This window comes from Hypanus sabinus, chromosome 16 (assembly GCF_030144855.1).
Source record: "Hypanus sabinus isolate sHypSab1 chromosome 16, sHypSab1.hap1, whole genome shotgun sequence".
Taxonomy (NCBI): domain Eukaryota; kingdom Metazoa; phylum Chordata; class Chondrichthyes; order Myliobatiformes; family Dasyatidae; genus Hypanus; species Hypanus sabinus.
In genome coordinates this window covers 49,347,795-49,367,346 of record NC_082721.1, presented here as the reverse complement: position 1 = coordinate 49,367,346, position 19,552 = coordinate 49,347,795, and the positions used below count along the sequence as shown (strand labels likewise).

Here is a 19,552-nt window from a genome sequence, read left to right as displayed (position 1 = left end):
TAACTCTAAAGTAAGCTGATTGAATGTTTACATTTAGTTGCATAATTACACTTAATGATTTTCTTTCTGTCCACTATTAAAAAGGCTTTGAAACATTTTTACAAGTACAAAAAGTGTGACTTGCTTTCAACTTGCTGTGGGTAGGTGCAGCCTGACAAACAAGAATTTTCAAATTTGAAGATCGTATTTGGAAAGTTAAGATTGTTCTGATATTAATAGTTGAACTGTGTGTGAGTGTTGATTTGTAAAGGTTCCCAGCATTAATGAAAGTTTAAAATTAGATAAGATTGTCACATCATAAATAGGGCAAGCAAATAGAACAGAGCAGGATTTCCTAGTGGTTTTAGCACATCTCTCCCACTGTTTTCTACCATCTATTGTGATCATGCTTTTATGCAACACAGTATCATCAGGTCAGTTCATGTCATGTGTTGTTTAAACATAGCTCTGCAGTTGACTTTAATATTTTATAGATAAGTAAAAGGTTTTATACTTCTCTGTGAATTGTACTGTGTTTTTAAGCTGTTCTGCAGTAAATGATAAAACTATCTTTAGGACATGTTAAAACATATTTGCAATGCATTATCAGTGAATAGTAGGCAATGGTACATTTGGCAAACCCAGACTGCACATCACAAAGCCCTATAACCAAAAATGGTTGAATGATTAGATTATCTGTTTTTACGGTACTTTCTGAGGGAAAGATAGTGGCCAAGACACGGCAGAATTCTCTGCTTCTCATCACATGGTTTCACAGAATGTTTTATCTTTAGCATGTCCCTCATTTAATATCTTACCAAAAGTGAGCAAGTGTCAAATACACATACAAAAAAGTGTTGCCAATCAGATAAGTGCAGAAGAAACACATATTAAGTGAATCTCATTAATCTAAGAAGTGGTTTAAAAACTTTGTTATTGTACAGGACTAATAAGCTAGCAGTTATGTGTGTTCCACCATGATACATTGTGAAAACAAATTCACTGTCTGGTTATTTCTAACCTTTCTTCAGAACATAATCATTATTTTGAGGAAAAACAAAACTAATCACTGGTTTTGGTAATTAAGTAAATAGTGATGTACTGAAGTTGCCTGGCTAATGAAGATGGTTTGACATTGTTGCCCAAATTTTTTTTAAAAAGTACTCTAATCACACAGCATTTGTGGCTTCCAGCCTCTGGCTTCAGTTTCAGTACATCAAATTGACCCTACCTGACTTGCTGAATTCCTCCAGCATTTTCAAGTCAAGTCAAGTCAAGTCACTTTTATTGTCATTTCAACCAAAACTGCTGGTACAGTGCATAGTAAAAATGAGACAATGTCTTTCAGGACCATGGTGTTACATGACACAATACAAATACTAGACTGAACTATGTAAAAAGAAACAACACAGAGAAAGCTACACTAGACTACAGACCAACACAGGACTGCATAAAGTGCACAAAAACAGTGCAGGCATTACAATAAATAATAAACAGGACAATAGGGCAAGGCGTCAGTCCAGGCTTTGGGTATTGAGAAGTCTGATAGCTTGGGAGAAGAAAATGCTACATAGTCTGGCCGTGAGAGCCCAAATGCTTCGGAGCCTTTTCCCAGACGGCAGGAAGGAGAAGAGATTGTATGATGGGTGCATGGGGTCCTTCATAATGCTGTTTCCTTTGCGGATGTCCGTGATGGCGGGAAGAGAGACCCCGATGATCTTCTCAGCTGACCTCACTATCCGCTGCAGGGTCTTGCGATCCTAGATGGTGCAATTTCTGAACCAGGCAGTGATGAAGCTGCTCAGGATGCTCTCAATACAACCCCTGTAGAATGCGATGAGGATGGGGGAGTGGGAGATGGACTTTCCTCAGCCTTTGCAGAAAGTAGAGATGCTGCTGGGCTTTCTTTGCTATGGAGCTGGTATTGAGGGACCAAGTGAGATTCTCCGTCAGGTGAACACCAAGAAATTTGGTGCTCTTTACGATCTCTACCGAGGAGCCGTCAATGTTCAGCGGGGAGTGGTGCTCCATGTGTTGCCCAAGATTTTCAGCATCTTCAGAGTCTCTTGTGCTTTTGAAAGTCACCTGCGGTTTTTGTCCAAGAGACAATGATAATGTGTGAGTGTTGACAGTAAATGCAGTCAATTAATTTATTTGTATGAAACATCCCAACTAGGTTCCACAAGTTTACCTGCCTAGGAAGTGGAGGCCCTCCCCCCTAAATTGCTCTGCTTTTGTTGTTCACTCTTTTTAGACGTTCCTTAAAATCAACTCCTTGCTCATCCCCTTTATGGCTACATTTGTTTATAGATAATGGAAGTTATGATTAGTTCTCAATGCACCATCTCTTTGCAGCATTAAGTCTGATCTCTGGTTACAGTTTGATCATCATCTTTGTTCTTTTAAAGATGCTTCTTTTAACTTATCTTTTTTTGAACATTGTATATCACATGACATCTGCAAACTCTAGTGCTATTCCCATGTACCCTTGATCAGGGCATTTATTTTGTAAGATAGTTTCAGCAGAAATTCCTGGGAAACACCAGTGCTCACTTCCCTACGGTCATCACTTTCTAATTCTTTTTTTATTTGTACACTACTGACCCTCAGTTTCATGAGCTTCAATTTAGCTAATGTATTTATTGGTCTATGAAGTTAGAAGGTTCATTATTAATTGCTTTTTGATTTTTAATACATCAGTGCATAACAATCAAACTTTTGCTGAGTATTAAAATTGAATGTAATCTTCAAACTAATTTATTTTGGCTTTCATTGATTAGCTTATATTTTTCTAAATGCCAATTAATTTTGCCTAGAAAATTATCTTTAAGGCATTTTTTTTAAAAGAGAGAGCATTAGCTTTCAGTATTACAGCATTATCTACATAACCGTAGTTGCATCCCATCATCCCTCTTCTCATTTGGCCCACCATTTCTTGAAATATCCTTTCAATATTTATATATAAATAATGAGGTGTACATTTCTGTTAGTGCCAAGCTAATCAATGTTCAGACTCACTTTGCCCCCTTTTTTCTGTTCTCTGCATTTTCTTATTCAATTTAATTACTGAATAATGACTCTGATAATTATTATAAACCTTCTACAGTTTTGCTAGCCAACCAGAGCACTTGGCGAGTGTGCACTAATTTTTGATGTCTGTACTTTCCACTTAGTCAGAATGTCCTGAATGACATTAAAACAGTGTTTAAGCAGTGGATTTTCTATTATAGGCTTTAGGTCATCGTCTAAGCAGTGAAAATCACCTGTGCTTGGGAAGGTACGTGGTCTTTGAAGTCTGATTTATTAAAGAAGTGACAACTTCTTTACTGAACACTGTAATTATGATTATAAAATTATTAAAAAGACACAAAATTCTACAAATTAGGAAACATTTGTGAAGGTTGTAGTAGAGTTAATGTTTAGCAAAGATCATTTACCTGACACATCAGCTGTAGTTCATTTCACCATGTTTGGAGATCACTCTGTCTTTCAGAATATTCTATTTTTGTTTCATTTCTAGCATTCTTTGTATTTTGTTCTGTGGACATGATCTGTAGGGATCTTAAAGTAAAACAGGTAAAGAATAAAGCTGTAAGAATGTTAACCATTGTACTTCAAGGAACGTAGTTCCAGACTCTCCAGCCTTTCCCCGTATATCACTCATCACTGCAACGATCTCTTCAATCAGTAAATCATAACTAGTCCCTCCAAGGCATTCAGTTTCTTCCGAGTGTCTTGAAAGCATGCATCATAGTCACGTGGTGACCTTAGTGCATTAGAAAACATTCAACATAACTTACTCACTGTTGCAGTCTATTGCTCTGTTGAAGTGCTAGATCTTGTACTTTTTTCGAAAAACTGCCTTTTCAATCGATTTTATCCAACCATTTCAGTGATTTATGCATATTCTTGCCTGGCTCTCTGTTCCTGCATCCCTGTTAAATTTGTACCCTTTATGCGAGATTGTCCATTTTTGTTTTCTGTTCAGTCTGTTTTATGTCCCTAAGTCAATTTCCTGACATTCCTCTTATACCCCTTCCATGAGCTAACAGGCCAGATGTGTACACTTTCTTAGCTACCTTTAAGAAGTCTGTTGTTCCATTTCATGCATAATATCTCAAACATCTTTAATCAATCACTTTTTGTTTTGCTATTTACACATGTTAATTTTCATTAAATAATCAATGCATGCCCAGTTCACTTGTCAATATTGTCTATTGTTTCCAGAAACTTCTCCAGCGCTATCTAGTGGCTACAAACAGCAAATACATTCTAAAAGGCTTCCAGTTACTTGGCGTATTTTATTCTGACTTTTTATATAATGTATATAGTTTTAGTTTGCAAATTACAGGGAACTGTAGAACCAAGAAAATGATTCTGATATTCTCAACTATGTGGGTTTCAGTTTTGTGGGTTTTATTTTGCAATAGATAGTACCATAAAGCTAAAGCAATGAGGAATATTGATTGTGTTTAATTGCCAATAAATGTCTGTTTGAAAGTGTGGCTAAGTGAAGACTATGCTGATTAGGCATACTGATTTCTTTGCTGAAGTGTTTACTGCTTGTGAAAACCTGTTGCAAAAATACTGTGTTTGTTCATACAATCCAAGTAGTTGAAGAATACATATTATGCTGTTGTTAAATTGGCATCAGTTCCTGGTAGAATGAGATACCAGTACCAGACTTTCAATTTTGCCTCTAATATGTTACAGACTGTCCTAAACTCAAGTTGATGACTTACTGAACTTGAATCATGGAGTCAAATAGTAAGAATTGTAATGGTAGCTTCATTAGACCCAAAAGTGACACATAAAATACGTGCAACACACACAAAATGCTGGAGGACAGCAGGTCAGGAACTCACTCAGACTGACCTGCTGAGTTCATGCAGCATTTTGTGTGTGTTGCTTGGATTTCCAGCATCTACAGATTTTCTCTTGTTTGTGACATAAAATATATATCCAGTCCTATCAGGGTATTTGTTAATATTGATGTAAATATAGAACTTGTGAGTTTATAATGTTGATTAACAGCTAGGATGCCCAAATAATATCATAAAGCATGGCTTTCAACCGGATCATGACATACCCTTGAAATATTTGTTATGAATTGATTTTGATAAGGCAGCTTTTCATTCCTTTCAGCTTTAGTGAATGATCAGTAATGGTTCTGAAATCCTCTCTACTGAATTAAAATACTATTGCTAATTGTATTTTATTACAATTATTCCAGTAATATTACATTGCTATTACTAGGTTGATACCTATTTGCAATTTCATCTAGCTGGAGGGTGCGTGCCTTTCTAATGCTTTTTATCTACCCAAAAATGCTCATTACTATCAGAGTAAAACTTCATGAAACATTTATACCCAGGCTATTTAAGAATAGTTTGATTAAGAGAGATAAGAACAAGCAGTGTTGAAGAATCTTGGTTGATTTATAAGAGCACAAATACAAGCAGGTTTTTGCTCTTTAAAGCCTTCTTGTTTTCATTAATAAAATCATGACTGACTTACCTTGGTTCTATCTTCCTGGACAACATCTTGAAAGCATTTACTTCTTTTGTATTAAAAAAAAACTGATTCTATGCCTTGAATGCACTAAACATTCCTCTCTGGAATAGATAATTTAAAAGATTCACAAATTTTGAAGTGCAGATATTTCTCTTCTCTTCATTTCTCTTCTTATTTTAAAGCATTAACTTCTAGTTCTAGACTGCAGCCAAAGGAATTATCCTCTTGAAAGGCTTTTCAGGGTTTCATATGTTTTAATGCAGCCTTTCTTTCCTTTTAAATTCTAAGAAATGTATGTGTATTCTAATCATTTTTTCTATACAAGGCAATCTCTATTCCCCTGATATGTGTCTGTGTGTGTGTGTGTCTATATATATATATAGTGAAGCTTCAGCTGCACTCTCTGTAAGAAAAGTATGTAAGGGCTCGAAAACTTTACAGTACATGCAAGTGAAGTATGACTGTTCAAAGCAGTAAGACTTCTTGTAATCTGATCCTTTGCAATTATTCTTTCTTTTTCTTACCATAACTGCATGTTAACTTCCTGTGTAATGTTCGTGATGTCATTCATGTCCCTTTGAATACAAGATTTCCTAGTTTTCCTTATTTTAAAATGCATCTTCATTTTCCTACCAAAGTGGACAACTCATCTAATCTCCAAGCAGTAATATTTTATTCATGGTTTCTCTGATATGTTCATTAATCATCCTTCATCAATATGTTATCTCCAAAATCATGAGCTTGAACAGTTTCTTGTGTGGCATCTTACTGGATGATTTTGATAATACAAATATGCAATATCGTATTCTCCTTATCTGCTGTGCTGCTACCTTGATCAGTTCCTTCTAGAGTTTGCGTAGTTGCTTTGTTCAGATTTGGAACCCAGTTTCAGGCATAACCAAATCACTTTCAAAGTCCAATATAATTGGTTATCAAATTTAAAATCTTAGAGAATCCATTTCTGGAAGATTATTAATTAGCCCAGGCTATTGCACAAAGCATTTATCTAGAAAACACTCCGAACTTTGTTTTACTTCAGCTTCCACATATCATTACTGTATTATAGAACTGGTTTATCCAAGTTTTGTAAAGATAATTTGCCCTCTCACCCCAGGATTTTATTGAGCTGCAATATTACCTCATGGCTTATGAACTCAATTCCCTGACTAATGAAGGCCAAAGTACCACACATCTTTCTAACAAATTATTAACTTGCGCAGCATTTTTGAAGAATCGTCTGCCCCCCCCCCCCGCCACACGGCTAAGAACCCCTGTATACTTCCTTCAAATTTGACTATCCAAAGTGAATCACTTAACATTTTTCTTGATTGAACTCCATCTACCACTTCTCAGCCCAGCTATACATCTTCTCAATGTCCTGTTGTAACCTGTGATAACCTTCTACACTATCCACAACTCCATCAACTTTTGTGTCATCTTCAAACTTACTTACTCACTCTTGCACTTTCTTATCCAAGTCATTGAAGAACAAGGGTCCCAAAACAGATCTCCGTGGAACACCACTAGTTGCCAAACTCCATGCAGAATCTGCCCCATCTGCAACTATCCTTTTATGAGCAAGACAATTCAGAATTCACCCAGCCAGGTTTCCCTGGATCCCATGCCACCTGACTTTCTGAATGAGCCTACCATGGAGAACCTTATAAAGTGTTTTACTAAAATACATATACACCACATCTACCTGCTCTATTTTCTTCAATGTGCTTTGTCACATCTTGAAGAATTCAATCAGTCTCAAGAGGCATGAGCTACTGTATGGAAAGTCATGCTGACTATCCCTAATCAGACGACGCTTCTCTAAATGCTCATAAATCCTGTCTCTAAGAATCTTCTCCAATAACTTGCCCACCACTGAAGTAAGACTCACTAGTCTATAATTATAATATCCTACTAAGCAGCACCAGGCCATTGTCTCTCACACCATCACTGACCTTATAAACTCTGGGGATCTCCTATCCACCACCACCAACCTCATAGTTTCCTCACTCCACACCTCCTATTTCTACCTCCTACCTAAGATCCACAAACCTGCATGTCCAGGGAGACACATTGTTTCTACTTATTCTTGCCCCACTAAACTCCTATCTGAAATGTGTGGACTCAGTTTTATTCCCCCGATTCAGAGTCTTCCTACCTACCTTCATGGCACTTGACACGCTCTTGATCTTTTCAATGATTTCAAGTTCCCTGGCCCTGAGCATCTTATTTTTAGTATGAATGTGCAGTCCCTATACACCTCCATCTCGCAACAGGAAGGCCTGAAAGCTCTCTGTTTCTTTCTGAGCACCAGACCCAACGAGTTCCTCTGGTGGAACCTTACTCATTCTCGATAATTTCTCCTTTGGCTCCTCGCTTTTCCTTCAAACAAAAGGTGTAGCTATGGGCACTTGCATGGGTCCCAGCATTGCCTGCCTTTTTTGTCAGCTATGTGGAACAGTCTATGTTCCAAGCTTACACTGGTGTCACTCCTCAACTTTTCCTATGCTATATCGATGACTGTATTGGTGCTGCTTCCTGCATCCATGTGGAGCTTGTTGACTTCATCAACATTGCCTCCAACTTCCACCCTGCCATTAAATTTACCTGGTTCATTTCAAACACCACCTTCCCCTTTCTCAATCTCTCTGTCTCTATCTACTGATCTTTACTATCAACCCACTGACCTCACAGCTACCTGAACTATACCTCTTCCCAACCTGTGACTTGTAAAAATACCCTCACCTTCTCTCAATTCCTCAGTCTGAACTGCATCTGCTCTCAGGATGAGGCTTTTCATTCCAGAATGAAAGAGATGTCATCCTTCTTCAAGGAAAGGGACTTCCCTTCCTCCGTCAGCAATGCTGTCAACTGCATTTCCTCCATTTCGCGCATGTCTGTTCTCACCACCCTACCAGGGATAGGGTTTCTCTTGTCCTCATCTACCACCCCACCAACTTCTGCATCCAGCACATAATTCTTAATAACTTCCACCATCTCCAATGGGTTCCCACCACCAAACACATCTTTCCTTTCCCCCCCCCCCCACTTTCTGCAGGGATCACTCCCTAAATGACTCCCTTGTCCATTTGTCCCTCCCCACTGATGTTCCTCCTGGCACTTATCCTTGCAAGTAGAATTAGGGCTACCTACACCTCCTCCCTCACTACCCTTCAGGGCCCCAACAGTCCTTCCAGGTGAGGCGACCCTTCTCCTGTGAGTCTTTTGGGGTCATCTACTGTATCTGGTGGTCTCCTGACATTGCGGTGCAGGCTCGAAGGGCTGAATGGTCTACTTCTGCACCTATTGTCTATTGATGAGATCCAGTGTAGATTGGGAGACCGCTTTGCTGAGCACCTACACCAGAAAAAGCGGGATCTCTCAGTACATTACCAGAATATTTTTTCTAAATTTATTCTGACAAATTATTGGAGTCCTGTGTCTTCAGATCATCATTATTTCTATGTAGAATAAGGTTATTAAATACTCATCCCCTTGCTAATGTCACAGATTTTAAGTGTTGCGTTTCAGTACTTCGAAGAGAGTAAGAGCACTTCCTTCAATCTCCATTTCCCACATTTTAAATCATTTTCTTTCAGTCACAATTTGTATATATTCTAAAGTGGATGTGATGAATGAAACAGTAAAAACCTTCCAATGGTTTCTGTTTTCTTTTTATTATTTTTACCTACTCAATCCGTTTCCCTCATTCTCATCTCATTCTGTCAGCTACTCCTTCCATCTCTCTAAATGTGGTTGTATGAATACAGTCCCGTGCTTTGTTCACATGTGAGTCACAATAATGAATAACTTGGATAATATTAAAGCTGAATGTGAACATGAACTTGACTTAACATTCTTTGTCTTTTTCATATGCATGCATTGCACAATGGGGATCTAAAGCTCATTGCTTGATCCTGATGAAATTCTGTAATAACTGTCATTATATTGGCTCATGGGAGCTAATTCAACAAAAGAGGTAATATAGTAAACCATTATATTTTTGTACTTCCACTCAATTCTGGCTGACCAGGGAGCAGTTTCTGAACCTTTAAGATATCTCTAGAAGGTAAGTGCTGCACGAGTATCTTAACTGGCATATGCTTCTTGTAGTAATTGATCAGCATAATGGTATGCTTTATGAGTACTGTACCACAGAAGATTGGTGGTACAACAGATATGATGTACATTTACTGACAGCTGGTGTTGTTGACTGAAGGAGCTAAATTCCACTTCACACTGTCTTATCTATTAACGGCATCCAGTGTCACATTTTTTTTAAATGACCTGATCATGGTAGGTACAGTAGAATTGATTACATGTTCTCTGCATTGTATCGATAGCCCTCAAATTCAGATCCTTTTGCTGCTTCCGGTTCGGGCCAGTTTGGTGGGCAAGGATTCATTGATGACCCTTTTCAAAATAAACAGGATACCCCAGCGCTGCCTCCAAAGAAAAGTGTTCCCCCACGGCCTAAAGCGCCGCCTAGTGGTAAGTTGAAGTCTTATTGTTGTGTTCAAATAATTGCCTAGTATTTCTCAGTATCAATCCAGTTTTGTATTCATGAACTATACTATGATTTTGGAGCTGTTTAGTGTGTTTCTTTTTTAAAATCTGGTATAGAATAAGAACACTGTACAGTCAATAAAAAGCAGAATTAGACGGAACGGTTATTCTTTTTAATTTCCAGTTCTTTATTTTGCTACTTCCAAATAACTGGTTTCTCCATGGTTGCCGTGTTGACATTTGAAAAGTATATGGGTGCAGGTTGACAATTGTAGCTCTAACTAAGATGATTACCAATTTTAGTAAGTGCTGAGTATAGCTTGCCAGAAAAAAACCCAACACATCTCAGCATTTTGTTGCACTTGGTGCAAATGCTATATTATCACATAATATCTAGTAGTTTTAGATATCTACTAGAAGAGACTGATGGAGCCTTGTTGCAGTCTGGTACCGCACGGAAATTCCAAACTGAAATTGAAAAGTAAGACTGATCCATCTCCCATTATCCCCTACCACTTGAGCCAGTGGTAGAGAGACTGGGAGTATATGCTTACAAACTTTTGATGGTGGTAGAGTTAGTTGTAAAAACATTAGGTATCCTTGGCTTTATTGTTAAGAGGAATGAAATACAAAAGGAAGGGGCTTGCACCAATCCTTAAGCTGCTGGCCAGGCCCCAGAAGGACACCACATACTTGGAAGCATTTATGAAAACATTATAGTGGATGAGAAGTTTTGGTTATGTGTTAGAAATATTAGTTTTGCTCCCCTGAGGCTGAAGGAAGACAATTAATGAATGAATTCAAAATAACAAAGCACAACTAAGGAGAGCCAATGGCCGAAGAGTCAGTAATCAGGTTAAGGTAACTGGCAAAAGAGGCAGATGTGAGAGGTAGGGAAACTTTCTGCACCCAGCATTATTCTGCCTGCATATAATATGTAGTGGAGCAAATTCAGCCGTTAATAGAAAGTTGGATAAACAAAGATGATAATTTTGCAGGGCTATAAGGTAAACTAAGTGGTTCTATGTGAATGGAGTTCTTTAAATGCCAGTGAATTATTTTAATCCCATTGCTTATCTTATTGAAATATAAAATTAGACTTAACATGTAGCAGGCGAATTTAATCAGATCATTCAGAATAATAAGAGAAGTACGGTACACTCCATGCTGAAGTGAAAAAAACATGATCACTTCTAGAACAAAAGTAAGTTTTCGGTCTTTTGAGCTTGTTTTTCCTCCAGTTAGTCCTTAGTTCCATCAATGCTTCTTAATTTCTTATTTTTTAAAACCCTTGTCTAACACGAATCCATCAAGCCCAAATGAGAATCTTTGATTGAAATAACTTTCAAAGCTTCTTTTTACTGAATTACAGGAATATAGCTCTACTCCAATCAATTCATTTAGTTCTATTCTATTCTGAGTAAAATTAATAGATGATGTTGGATATGAGTTTGCTGGGGTATTGTTGAGATCCCTTTAGGCAAGTGTGAAAATGCTGATCTGGAACCACAAGGTGAGATAAGAAAGGTAACAAATAGTGGATCAGTTATAGTAGTTGGTGATTTAACCTATCAGTGAGGAGTTGGTGATTTAACCTATCAATGATTAATCAAGATGAAATTGTCTCCATCTACCATAGTGAATGATTGGTCATGGCTTACTTTAAAAAAAAATGACAGTAAGAGATGAAAGCATTTTGGATATATTAATTCTAATTAATAGGAGTATTCAGATCAAAGTTGGCTAAAGTGAGAAATACCAGTTTCGAATGTGGAGACCAAAGAGACTGCAAATGTTGGAATCTGGAGCAAAAAACTAAATATTGGAGGAACTCAGCAGGTCAGGTAGCCACTGTGGAAGGAGATTGAAGTTTTGGGTCTAAACCCTCCTGCTGGACTGAATCTGAATGTGATTGTGTTTGAGATTACTAAAATCTAAATAAAACTTACAACTTGGTGCACAGTGTCTTATCAATGTGAATTCAGCATGTGTATTTACAATTTGGAGAGCAAAGGGGCAATGAACTTCCTTCAGAGACACAGCACTTAATACAGTATTTGAAAATGAACACAAAGAAGTTAAAGTTGCTAAGTTTATTATGCTCTCACCTGTGTCAGCAAGAATGCCATATGACAGAACAGGAAGCTCTTTATTGGGTTATGAAGGAAAATAGTACAAAATTAGGATGAATTTAATATTTAGAGCCATTGTTTAAAATACGACAAAGAAAATGACTGATTTGAATTTGGAAAGAGAAGTGTGTTTTTTTCATTGGAACAACCAAATGAAAAGAAGTGTTGATGTAGCCTTAAGTTGGTTGGGGCAGAACAAATGATACTACAGCTGTGCTCAATTAGAACTTTGTCTTGGCAGTTAACAGATGATGAGCCAGCTTTGAAATTAAAGGGCAATGCAGTGCAAAGGTGATGTGAAACATTACTTGTGATTTGACTTCGGGTTTGGTAGCCTTGTGGTTATGTTACAGGACTAGTGGTAATTCAGTGGCCTTGGAGAATGTACATTCATTTGAATGTGGAATAGGAAATTGTATTATATTCACTATGGTCCTCTATTTCTTTTTTGGCTCAAGTCATTTGTCTCTCTTGCCAGTCTGATATATTAAGAATAACTGCACAATAGGGATTTATTGGCCGATGTAAGTGACTGGACACATCTTTTCGAGCAATTAGTGTGATACAATAAATACATCACCCCAACCCACATCCATATCTTCTGAATAATTTTAGAACATAAAGAAATCTCAGAATGGCTGAGCATGAATCTTCCAGAATTCATTTAACACCTTCCTTTTTTTAATTTTAGTGTGCTGTAGTTGAGAAGAAGGAAGGCAAACTATTTAAAATTGCTTGTGCCAATCATTCACAATAAAATCATAGAATTATGCCAATTATAGGAAGAAGACATTTAACTTGTTGGGCTTGTTTTCTGTCTTTTAGTAGAGCTTTTCTTTTGTTTAACCATTATTTCCCCATAGCTCTATAAGTTGTTTCCTTTCAGTTATATATTCTACCTTTTTGGAAAGTTACTTATTTGAAAATCCAGTTGTACTACAGTTTCAACCAGCACATTCAAAATTATAACTACTAATCATTGATAGATTTGTATGTGATGGCTGTCATGACTGTCTCCCACCCCACCAGTTCTCTACATCCCAAATCTATTCCAACTAGTTAGTGTGTTGTTGTTACTCAGAAAATCCTGCATATAGATAAATTCTTGCTTTTAAGAAATAACGTAATAGAAATATGGTGTTATATAGTTAATTCACTTCAAAAATGCAAATTCACAGCACACATAACTGGATATATTTCAGATTTTCAGGAAATAAAATTCTACAATTATACTTCCAACTTCAAATCAAATATTTAGCAAAAGAATCATAATCTCTTCTACAAATGGTTTAGAGAGTGATTCAGGGCAAGATGATGAAGTTCAAAATTGGAATCCAAGACTTTATTTTGTATCAAATCCCTTTACCTTGGTTCTGGTTCATCTTGCCAAGAGCTCTGCCAGTGCTGATATAGGAGAATCATTGAGAATCAAATTTGTGGTTTCTTTTCCTTTGTGAGAGATGGTCAGTGGCTTCACTTGGTGGGCTGCCAACAAGTGTGGCTGAGGTCAGTATCATTACCTTAACCACACTTTCTGCCCATTTCCACTTATTGTGGTGCTAAAGCAGCAGAGAGCTTCATTACCTGTTAAATTCTTATTATTTGTCTTCAGTGTGTTGTGTATTTTGTAATCATCTTAACCCATGTTATAATTAGAAATAATGTTCCTTTTTCAAGTGATGTTTAGAGATGTGAACGGAAATGGGCACAGAATGGCATTGCTAAAACGAAATTGGAAAAAGGATGTGAAAGGGGAAACCTTTGCATTTGTGTGTGAACAAGAACAAGCTTCCCATAGAGAAGTGCAAAACAGCCACTAATCGTTGTTATATCTGCTCTAAATACTTTCTTACATAAAATAATGCTCTTTTATTGGTTTGATGTAATGTTTTTGACCTCATCTGGTAGCTTCTCAGTGTGAAATTTTTTAAACTGATTATTGGCCATTTCAATCTTTGTGATCAAAAGGTGTTCTAATAGTTGCTGTTTGGGAGTATGATTGTATCTGTTCATTAGAATCACTCATTTGAAAACTGAGATCAATGATAATGGCAGAAATATCATTTGAAGCCGATGTCTTTAATATGTTGGTTTTCATAGAAGGGGGCTGCAGTTGGGAATGCAGTATGATTCTCATTTTAATCCTCAAAGCTGCTAGGTTATAAGAAATTCACTATCTCAGCTGATTGGTACAAAATGGGGAAAGTCCTGTAATTTCAGATATTGTATAGTTTTTCTTAATTATTTTTACAAGATACAGAGAAAGGAGAACCTGTAGAACTAGAAATTCAAAAAGTAGACTTTTACTGACAGTGCCAAATAACTTAGATTGTAAATATATATGGAACTATCTTTTAAAATCATGGACATCTGCAAATTACTAAACGTGAGAGACCTTGGTATTAAATTCGTTGACAGCATAAATCACTGGTCATATATGTAAATGAGGGATGGTAACAGCCAGTAAAAATTAGTGTTTTTCCTTAATAAATACAACTTTTAACAACATGCAAAGAAGCTGATGAACCTCTGGGATTGATTTGCACAACACGATAGTGTAGTGATTAGCACAACTCTATTGCAGCACCAGCCATAAGGAGTTAGTACCATGACTATGTGGGTTTCCTCTAGGTGTTTCTGTTTCCTCCCACATTCCAAAGACCTACTGTTAAGGTTAGTATGTTGTGGGCATGTTACGTGGGCATCGGAAGTATGATAACACTTGTAGGCTGCCCTGCACGGTCCTTTCTGATTTGATTTGATTTGATGCAAATGATGCATTTCACAATATGTTTCTATGTACTCAAGACAAATAAAGCTAATCTTTATCTTTAAAGTAAAAAGGGTGTCTCTGCCATTGGGTATACAGGTGTCCCCCATTTTTCGAATGTTCGCTTTACGACAACTCACTGTTACGAAAGACCTACATTTAGTACCTGTTTTCGCTAACCAAAGAGGATTTTCGCTTTTATGAAAAAAAAGATGCCCGCTTTATACGTATGTTTACCCCAAGAAAGACTACAATGACTGTGAAACCTTGTGTGGGCAGTTGTTTGCGCATGTGTGTACGTGTGTATGCGTGTACGTGCCTGTTTTTTTTCTTCAAATCGATTTTGGCTCGCTGTCTTCCCAATTTTGATAAGTGAAACTACACCGTACATACAATATTTCTACTTTATATAGGGTGTATATTTATCATATAATTCCTGCTTTTACTATATGTTAGTGTTATTTTAGGTTTTATGTGAGATTTGGTTTGATTTGGTAGGTTATTTTTTGGGTCTGGGAGCGCTCAAAAATTTTTCCCATATAAATTAATGGTAATTGCTTCTTCGCTGTACGACATTTCGATTTACAAACGGTTCCACAGGAACACTCTACCTTCAGATTGCGGGGGAAACCTGTAAACACCTTTGAAATTTATAATATAAGAATTGCTAGTTGGAAGGGAAAGAATCGGATACAAAGACAAGGATTCAAAATTAAGGACGGTGCCAGTTAAAGGAAATAAGAAGGTTAGAATGTAGAAGTTACAATCAATCCTGGCACACTTGACTCATATGTGTTGCTGGACATACATTTTTAAAAAGCTTGCTAGAGTCATTAATCTTCAGATTTCTGTTAGTGATATATTTAGGCTCAGTCTGCTTGCTAATGAATATGTGTTGAACTCTCAAAGCTATTCAGTTTCTTTTGATAGTTGTATAAACTCTACTTTGTCAGAAATACATTGTGTATCCTGCTTGTTGACATGATGTTGCCTTTATAAATCAAAATATTGAGTATAAAAGTTGGAATGTTATGGTGAGGTTGTATAATGCATTGGTGAGGCTGAACTTGGAGTATTGTGTGCAGTTTTGGTCACCAAATTACAGGAAGGATATTAATAAGGTTGAACAAGTGCAGAGAAGGTTTACAAGGATGTTACTGGGACTTGAGAAACTGAGTTACAGAGAAAGGTTGAATAGGTTAGGACTTTATCTCCTGGAGCGTAGAAGAATGAGGGGAGATTTGATAGAGGTATATAAAATTATGATGGGTATAGATAGAGTGAATGCAAGCAGGCTTTTTCCACTGAGGTTAGGGGAGAAAAAAACCAGAGGACATGGGTGAAGGGGGAAAAGGTTAAAGGGAACATAGGGGGTGCTTTTTCACACAGAGTGGTAGGAGTGTGGAATGAGCTGCCAGATTAAGTGCTAAGTGCGAGCTCACTTTTAACATTTAAGAAAAACTTGGACAGGTATGTGGATGAGAGGTGTATGGAGGGATATGGGCCAGGTGCAGGTCAGTGGAACCAGGCAGAAAAATGGTTCGGCACAGCCAAGAAGGACCAAAAGGCCTATTTCTGTGCTGTAGTGTTCTGTGGTTCCATGTCTTTACTCAGACCCATTATATGAGGTGTAGAATATAGTATGATTGTGTTTTTTTTCCAAGTGTGTGAAATACTTAGCCAGTGTCAACTTTATCTTCAGCCATTTCATTATATGTCTAAGTTGTTAAAATAGATGTTTGAGACCACCAGTTTACAAGAGGTGTAAAGCTCATTGTCTTACTGGACATTATTGTCAAGACCTGTCATGTTGGCAAAAAATGATTTTTGATTATTCTCAGTCCCACCACATAGTGGAATCATCATTTCTATCTTGATCAGTTTCTGAGTTGCAGTTACCAGTAACTGCACCTTTTTTGACTGAGTACTGTTTGTCTGTCTTCCCTTCCTGGGAAGTATTTTGTTTGACATCACCTCATGGTTGATTTAATTCATTGTTTCTATTAAATACAGGGAAGTCCCAATTTTAAAAGTTTGTCATTGATATACAAGTAATTTTGTATATACAAGTGAAGAGGAGTAATATAGAGTAGGATTTGGTCTAATACCAAATTAGGATTTGGTGAGAACCAAAGGAAAGAGAGGTCGGTTGTGCAGTGCTTTTGCAAACTTCTGCATACTTCTGGCTCATAAATGCAGAGCATAGTTTGTGTCCTTGGATTAACAGACAAAGCAAGAAGATTTTATAAAATTCTGTAAAGGGGAAACAAGCTATCAAGGGAAAATGAATTTTAACTTTCCACCCACACCCTGACTCGTTATTAATGCCTTGATCTGACTAATGAGATGAAAACATTTGACCTTAAGAAGATGTCTCAGCAGCATTGCATTGTCTAATTTCAACTGTTTTTTAAGAACATAATTGGGTGACAGCTTACATGCAATATTTGAACAGGTTTTGGGAATCAAATTGTAACATAGCTTAATTCGTGAAAGCAAGTCATTTTTTAAAATTAACGAGGTTTATGTGATGTTATAATTGGTCAAAGCAGCTTTCTATACGGAAGTAGAAAAATACTTATAGAATTTGGATGAAAAGTATTTGAAGAACTGATTTAGGAGATAAATAAGCTAATATAAGAATCACATTTAAATTGGTTATCAATTCTTGTTAATATCATGCTATCGGCATTTATTTTCTTCCTTTAATAAGCTTAACAGTTGATCTTATCGGGTCCCATATTTCAGACTAAGAGCTAAATAGTAGTGTGGTTGCAGACGCTGCTTGGATGATGGTGCTAATTTCATGGTTATCACAGAAGATGAAGGATGCGCTTTCTGCGGTCCAGATCAGAAGTATACACATATACACACACACAAAGCTGCAATAACCATGGGTGTGCCTGTTGCTGTTACTTTTGTTAACTTTAGCTGCTCTTATAGTTTTCTGTTGCAGGAACAGTGCTAAATATTCTCTTCCGATCTTGCTTCTCTTGTATCCACAAAGTAGTTGGTCTGGTAGACTAACCTCATCTAGGCTTTGGTAGAGCAAAGATAGCAGAGAACTTTAACTGAATTAAATGCCAGTGAACACTGTATTAAGTGGTTTTGTTGGGTTATAATCATCCTGCTGAAATAGCAATCCAGAGACCTAGATTAGTGATTGATGGAACTTGAGTTTAAAATATCTTCATGGTATTTTTCTTTCTTTTTGAAAATCAGTAAAAATTATCTTGGCACTGTAAAAATCTTACTACTTGGCAGGTGTATTTTAGGAAAGGAAACCTTGTATCCTTACTTTGTCTGGCCTTGACTCCCTCTGTTTCTAACCACTGTGAGCAGCCTTGTAAGCATTCAGATTCTCAGAGTGCTGCTCAATAGTTTACAAAACTATACAACCAGCTTCTTAAATCAACAAAGGAGATTCATCGATCCTGCCAGCAATGCTTAAGCTTTGTTTGTATGATCTAATTCTTTTTTTGAGTAAAGGGGTTGTGGACAGAGGTGGAATGGCAGTGAGAGTGAACTTGTGAGGAGTGAGTGAGAAATATACAAGTGATTGCTTAATATTTATCCTGTGGTTGTTGATGAGGAGTGCACACATTGTCCCCACAGCAAGATGCAACGTAACTAGTTAAGATGTAACATCCACTAGTTATCAGCAAACTTTCCACTGCTTATCTAATCCATTTGGATACTGACCTTCAAAATTATTTAGAACCATTGGAAAAATTCAACTCGGGGGGATTTATCCAGCTCAGATGTTTTGAGCAGGCAGATTGATCATTCATACCTATAAAAACACAATTACATACAATGCTTGGTCTCACACATAAAGCAATCCTCATATTTAATTTGTTTCTGAGTTCTGAATGACATTATAGTGATTCAAAATCACAAATAAGTATTTTACTCTGTAATTGCAATTTTACTGGCTTCATTAATTGTGGTGTTGGTGTGCAGGCTGCAGACTAAACTCATGCCTGTGGTAATAAACTAACTAAAAAGTAGCACTGGCCTCTCTGATTTTCTGATATCCAGATCATGATCGACCTGGATATCTTTGTTGCTGTTAGAATGTTGCCCATGTAAATTTTATTTCTTGTGGCAACTGAGATGTAGAAATTTTCCGGGCTTTTGCACGTAAAGGTTCAGAGGTGGTAGTCATGTTTTAACAGTTAGCTTCCACTGATGTGATTGTAAAATCTTGTTTTCTACTTCATAATTTTTCCTTATGGTGGTAGTGTGGCAATGGAGTCAAAAAAATCCATTTGGAGAAATAATGTCAGTAATATTCCACTTTTATAGGCAGTATCATCTACACAAGTAACATGCTAGCAACAATAAAGTTAAAACACAGGAATCATTTCCAAGCCAGGGCAGATCGGTTGAATTACTTTGATATTTGACTGACTTGAGCAAACAATTGAAGTTAGTTACCAGATCCAAGGAATGCTTTAGTATGGGAGGCCGGTTTCTTGTAAGAAGTTTCACAAATACTCCTTCATTTATGCACATAATGCAACAGTTAGTTGTGTGTATTTTATATTAATGCTAAAAACAAGAAATCAAAATTTGCATGAGTTGGATGGACCTGGGCTTGAATTTAATGTTTATTTGACTTTGAGATCAAAGTCTATTTGAGAAAAGCTTC

The 19,552-nt window shown here is 37.0% G+C and overlaps 1 protein-coding gene across 7 annotated transcripts in view; it reads left to right on the top strand.

Annotated features, from left to right (window-relative positions):
- The window catches only part of eps15l1a (epidermal growth factor receptor pathway substrate 15-like 1a), a 495,582-nt gene that overhangs the window by 355,957 nt on the left and 120,073 nt on the right, over positions 1–19,552 (top strand). For 4 of the 7 annotated variants that reach the window (XM_059991699.1, XM_059991700.1, XM_059991698.1 and 1 more), the window contains one exon: positions 9,834–9,981. The exons of 1 other annotated variant lie outside the window; for it this stretch is intronic. In XM_059991699.1, coding sequence (XP_059847682.1) covers positions 9,834–9,981 — 148 coding nt within the window. Of the gene's footprint in view, positions 1–3,209; positions 3,294–9,833; positions 9,982–13,805; positions 14,213–19,552 lie in introns of those variants that run through there. 2 more of the 7 variants (XM_059991701.1, XM_059991704.1) reach the window with 2 other exon arrangements.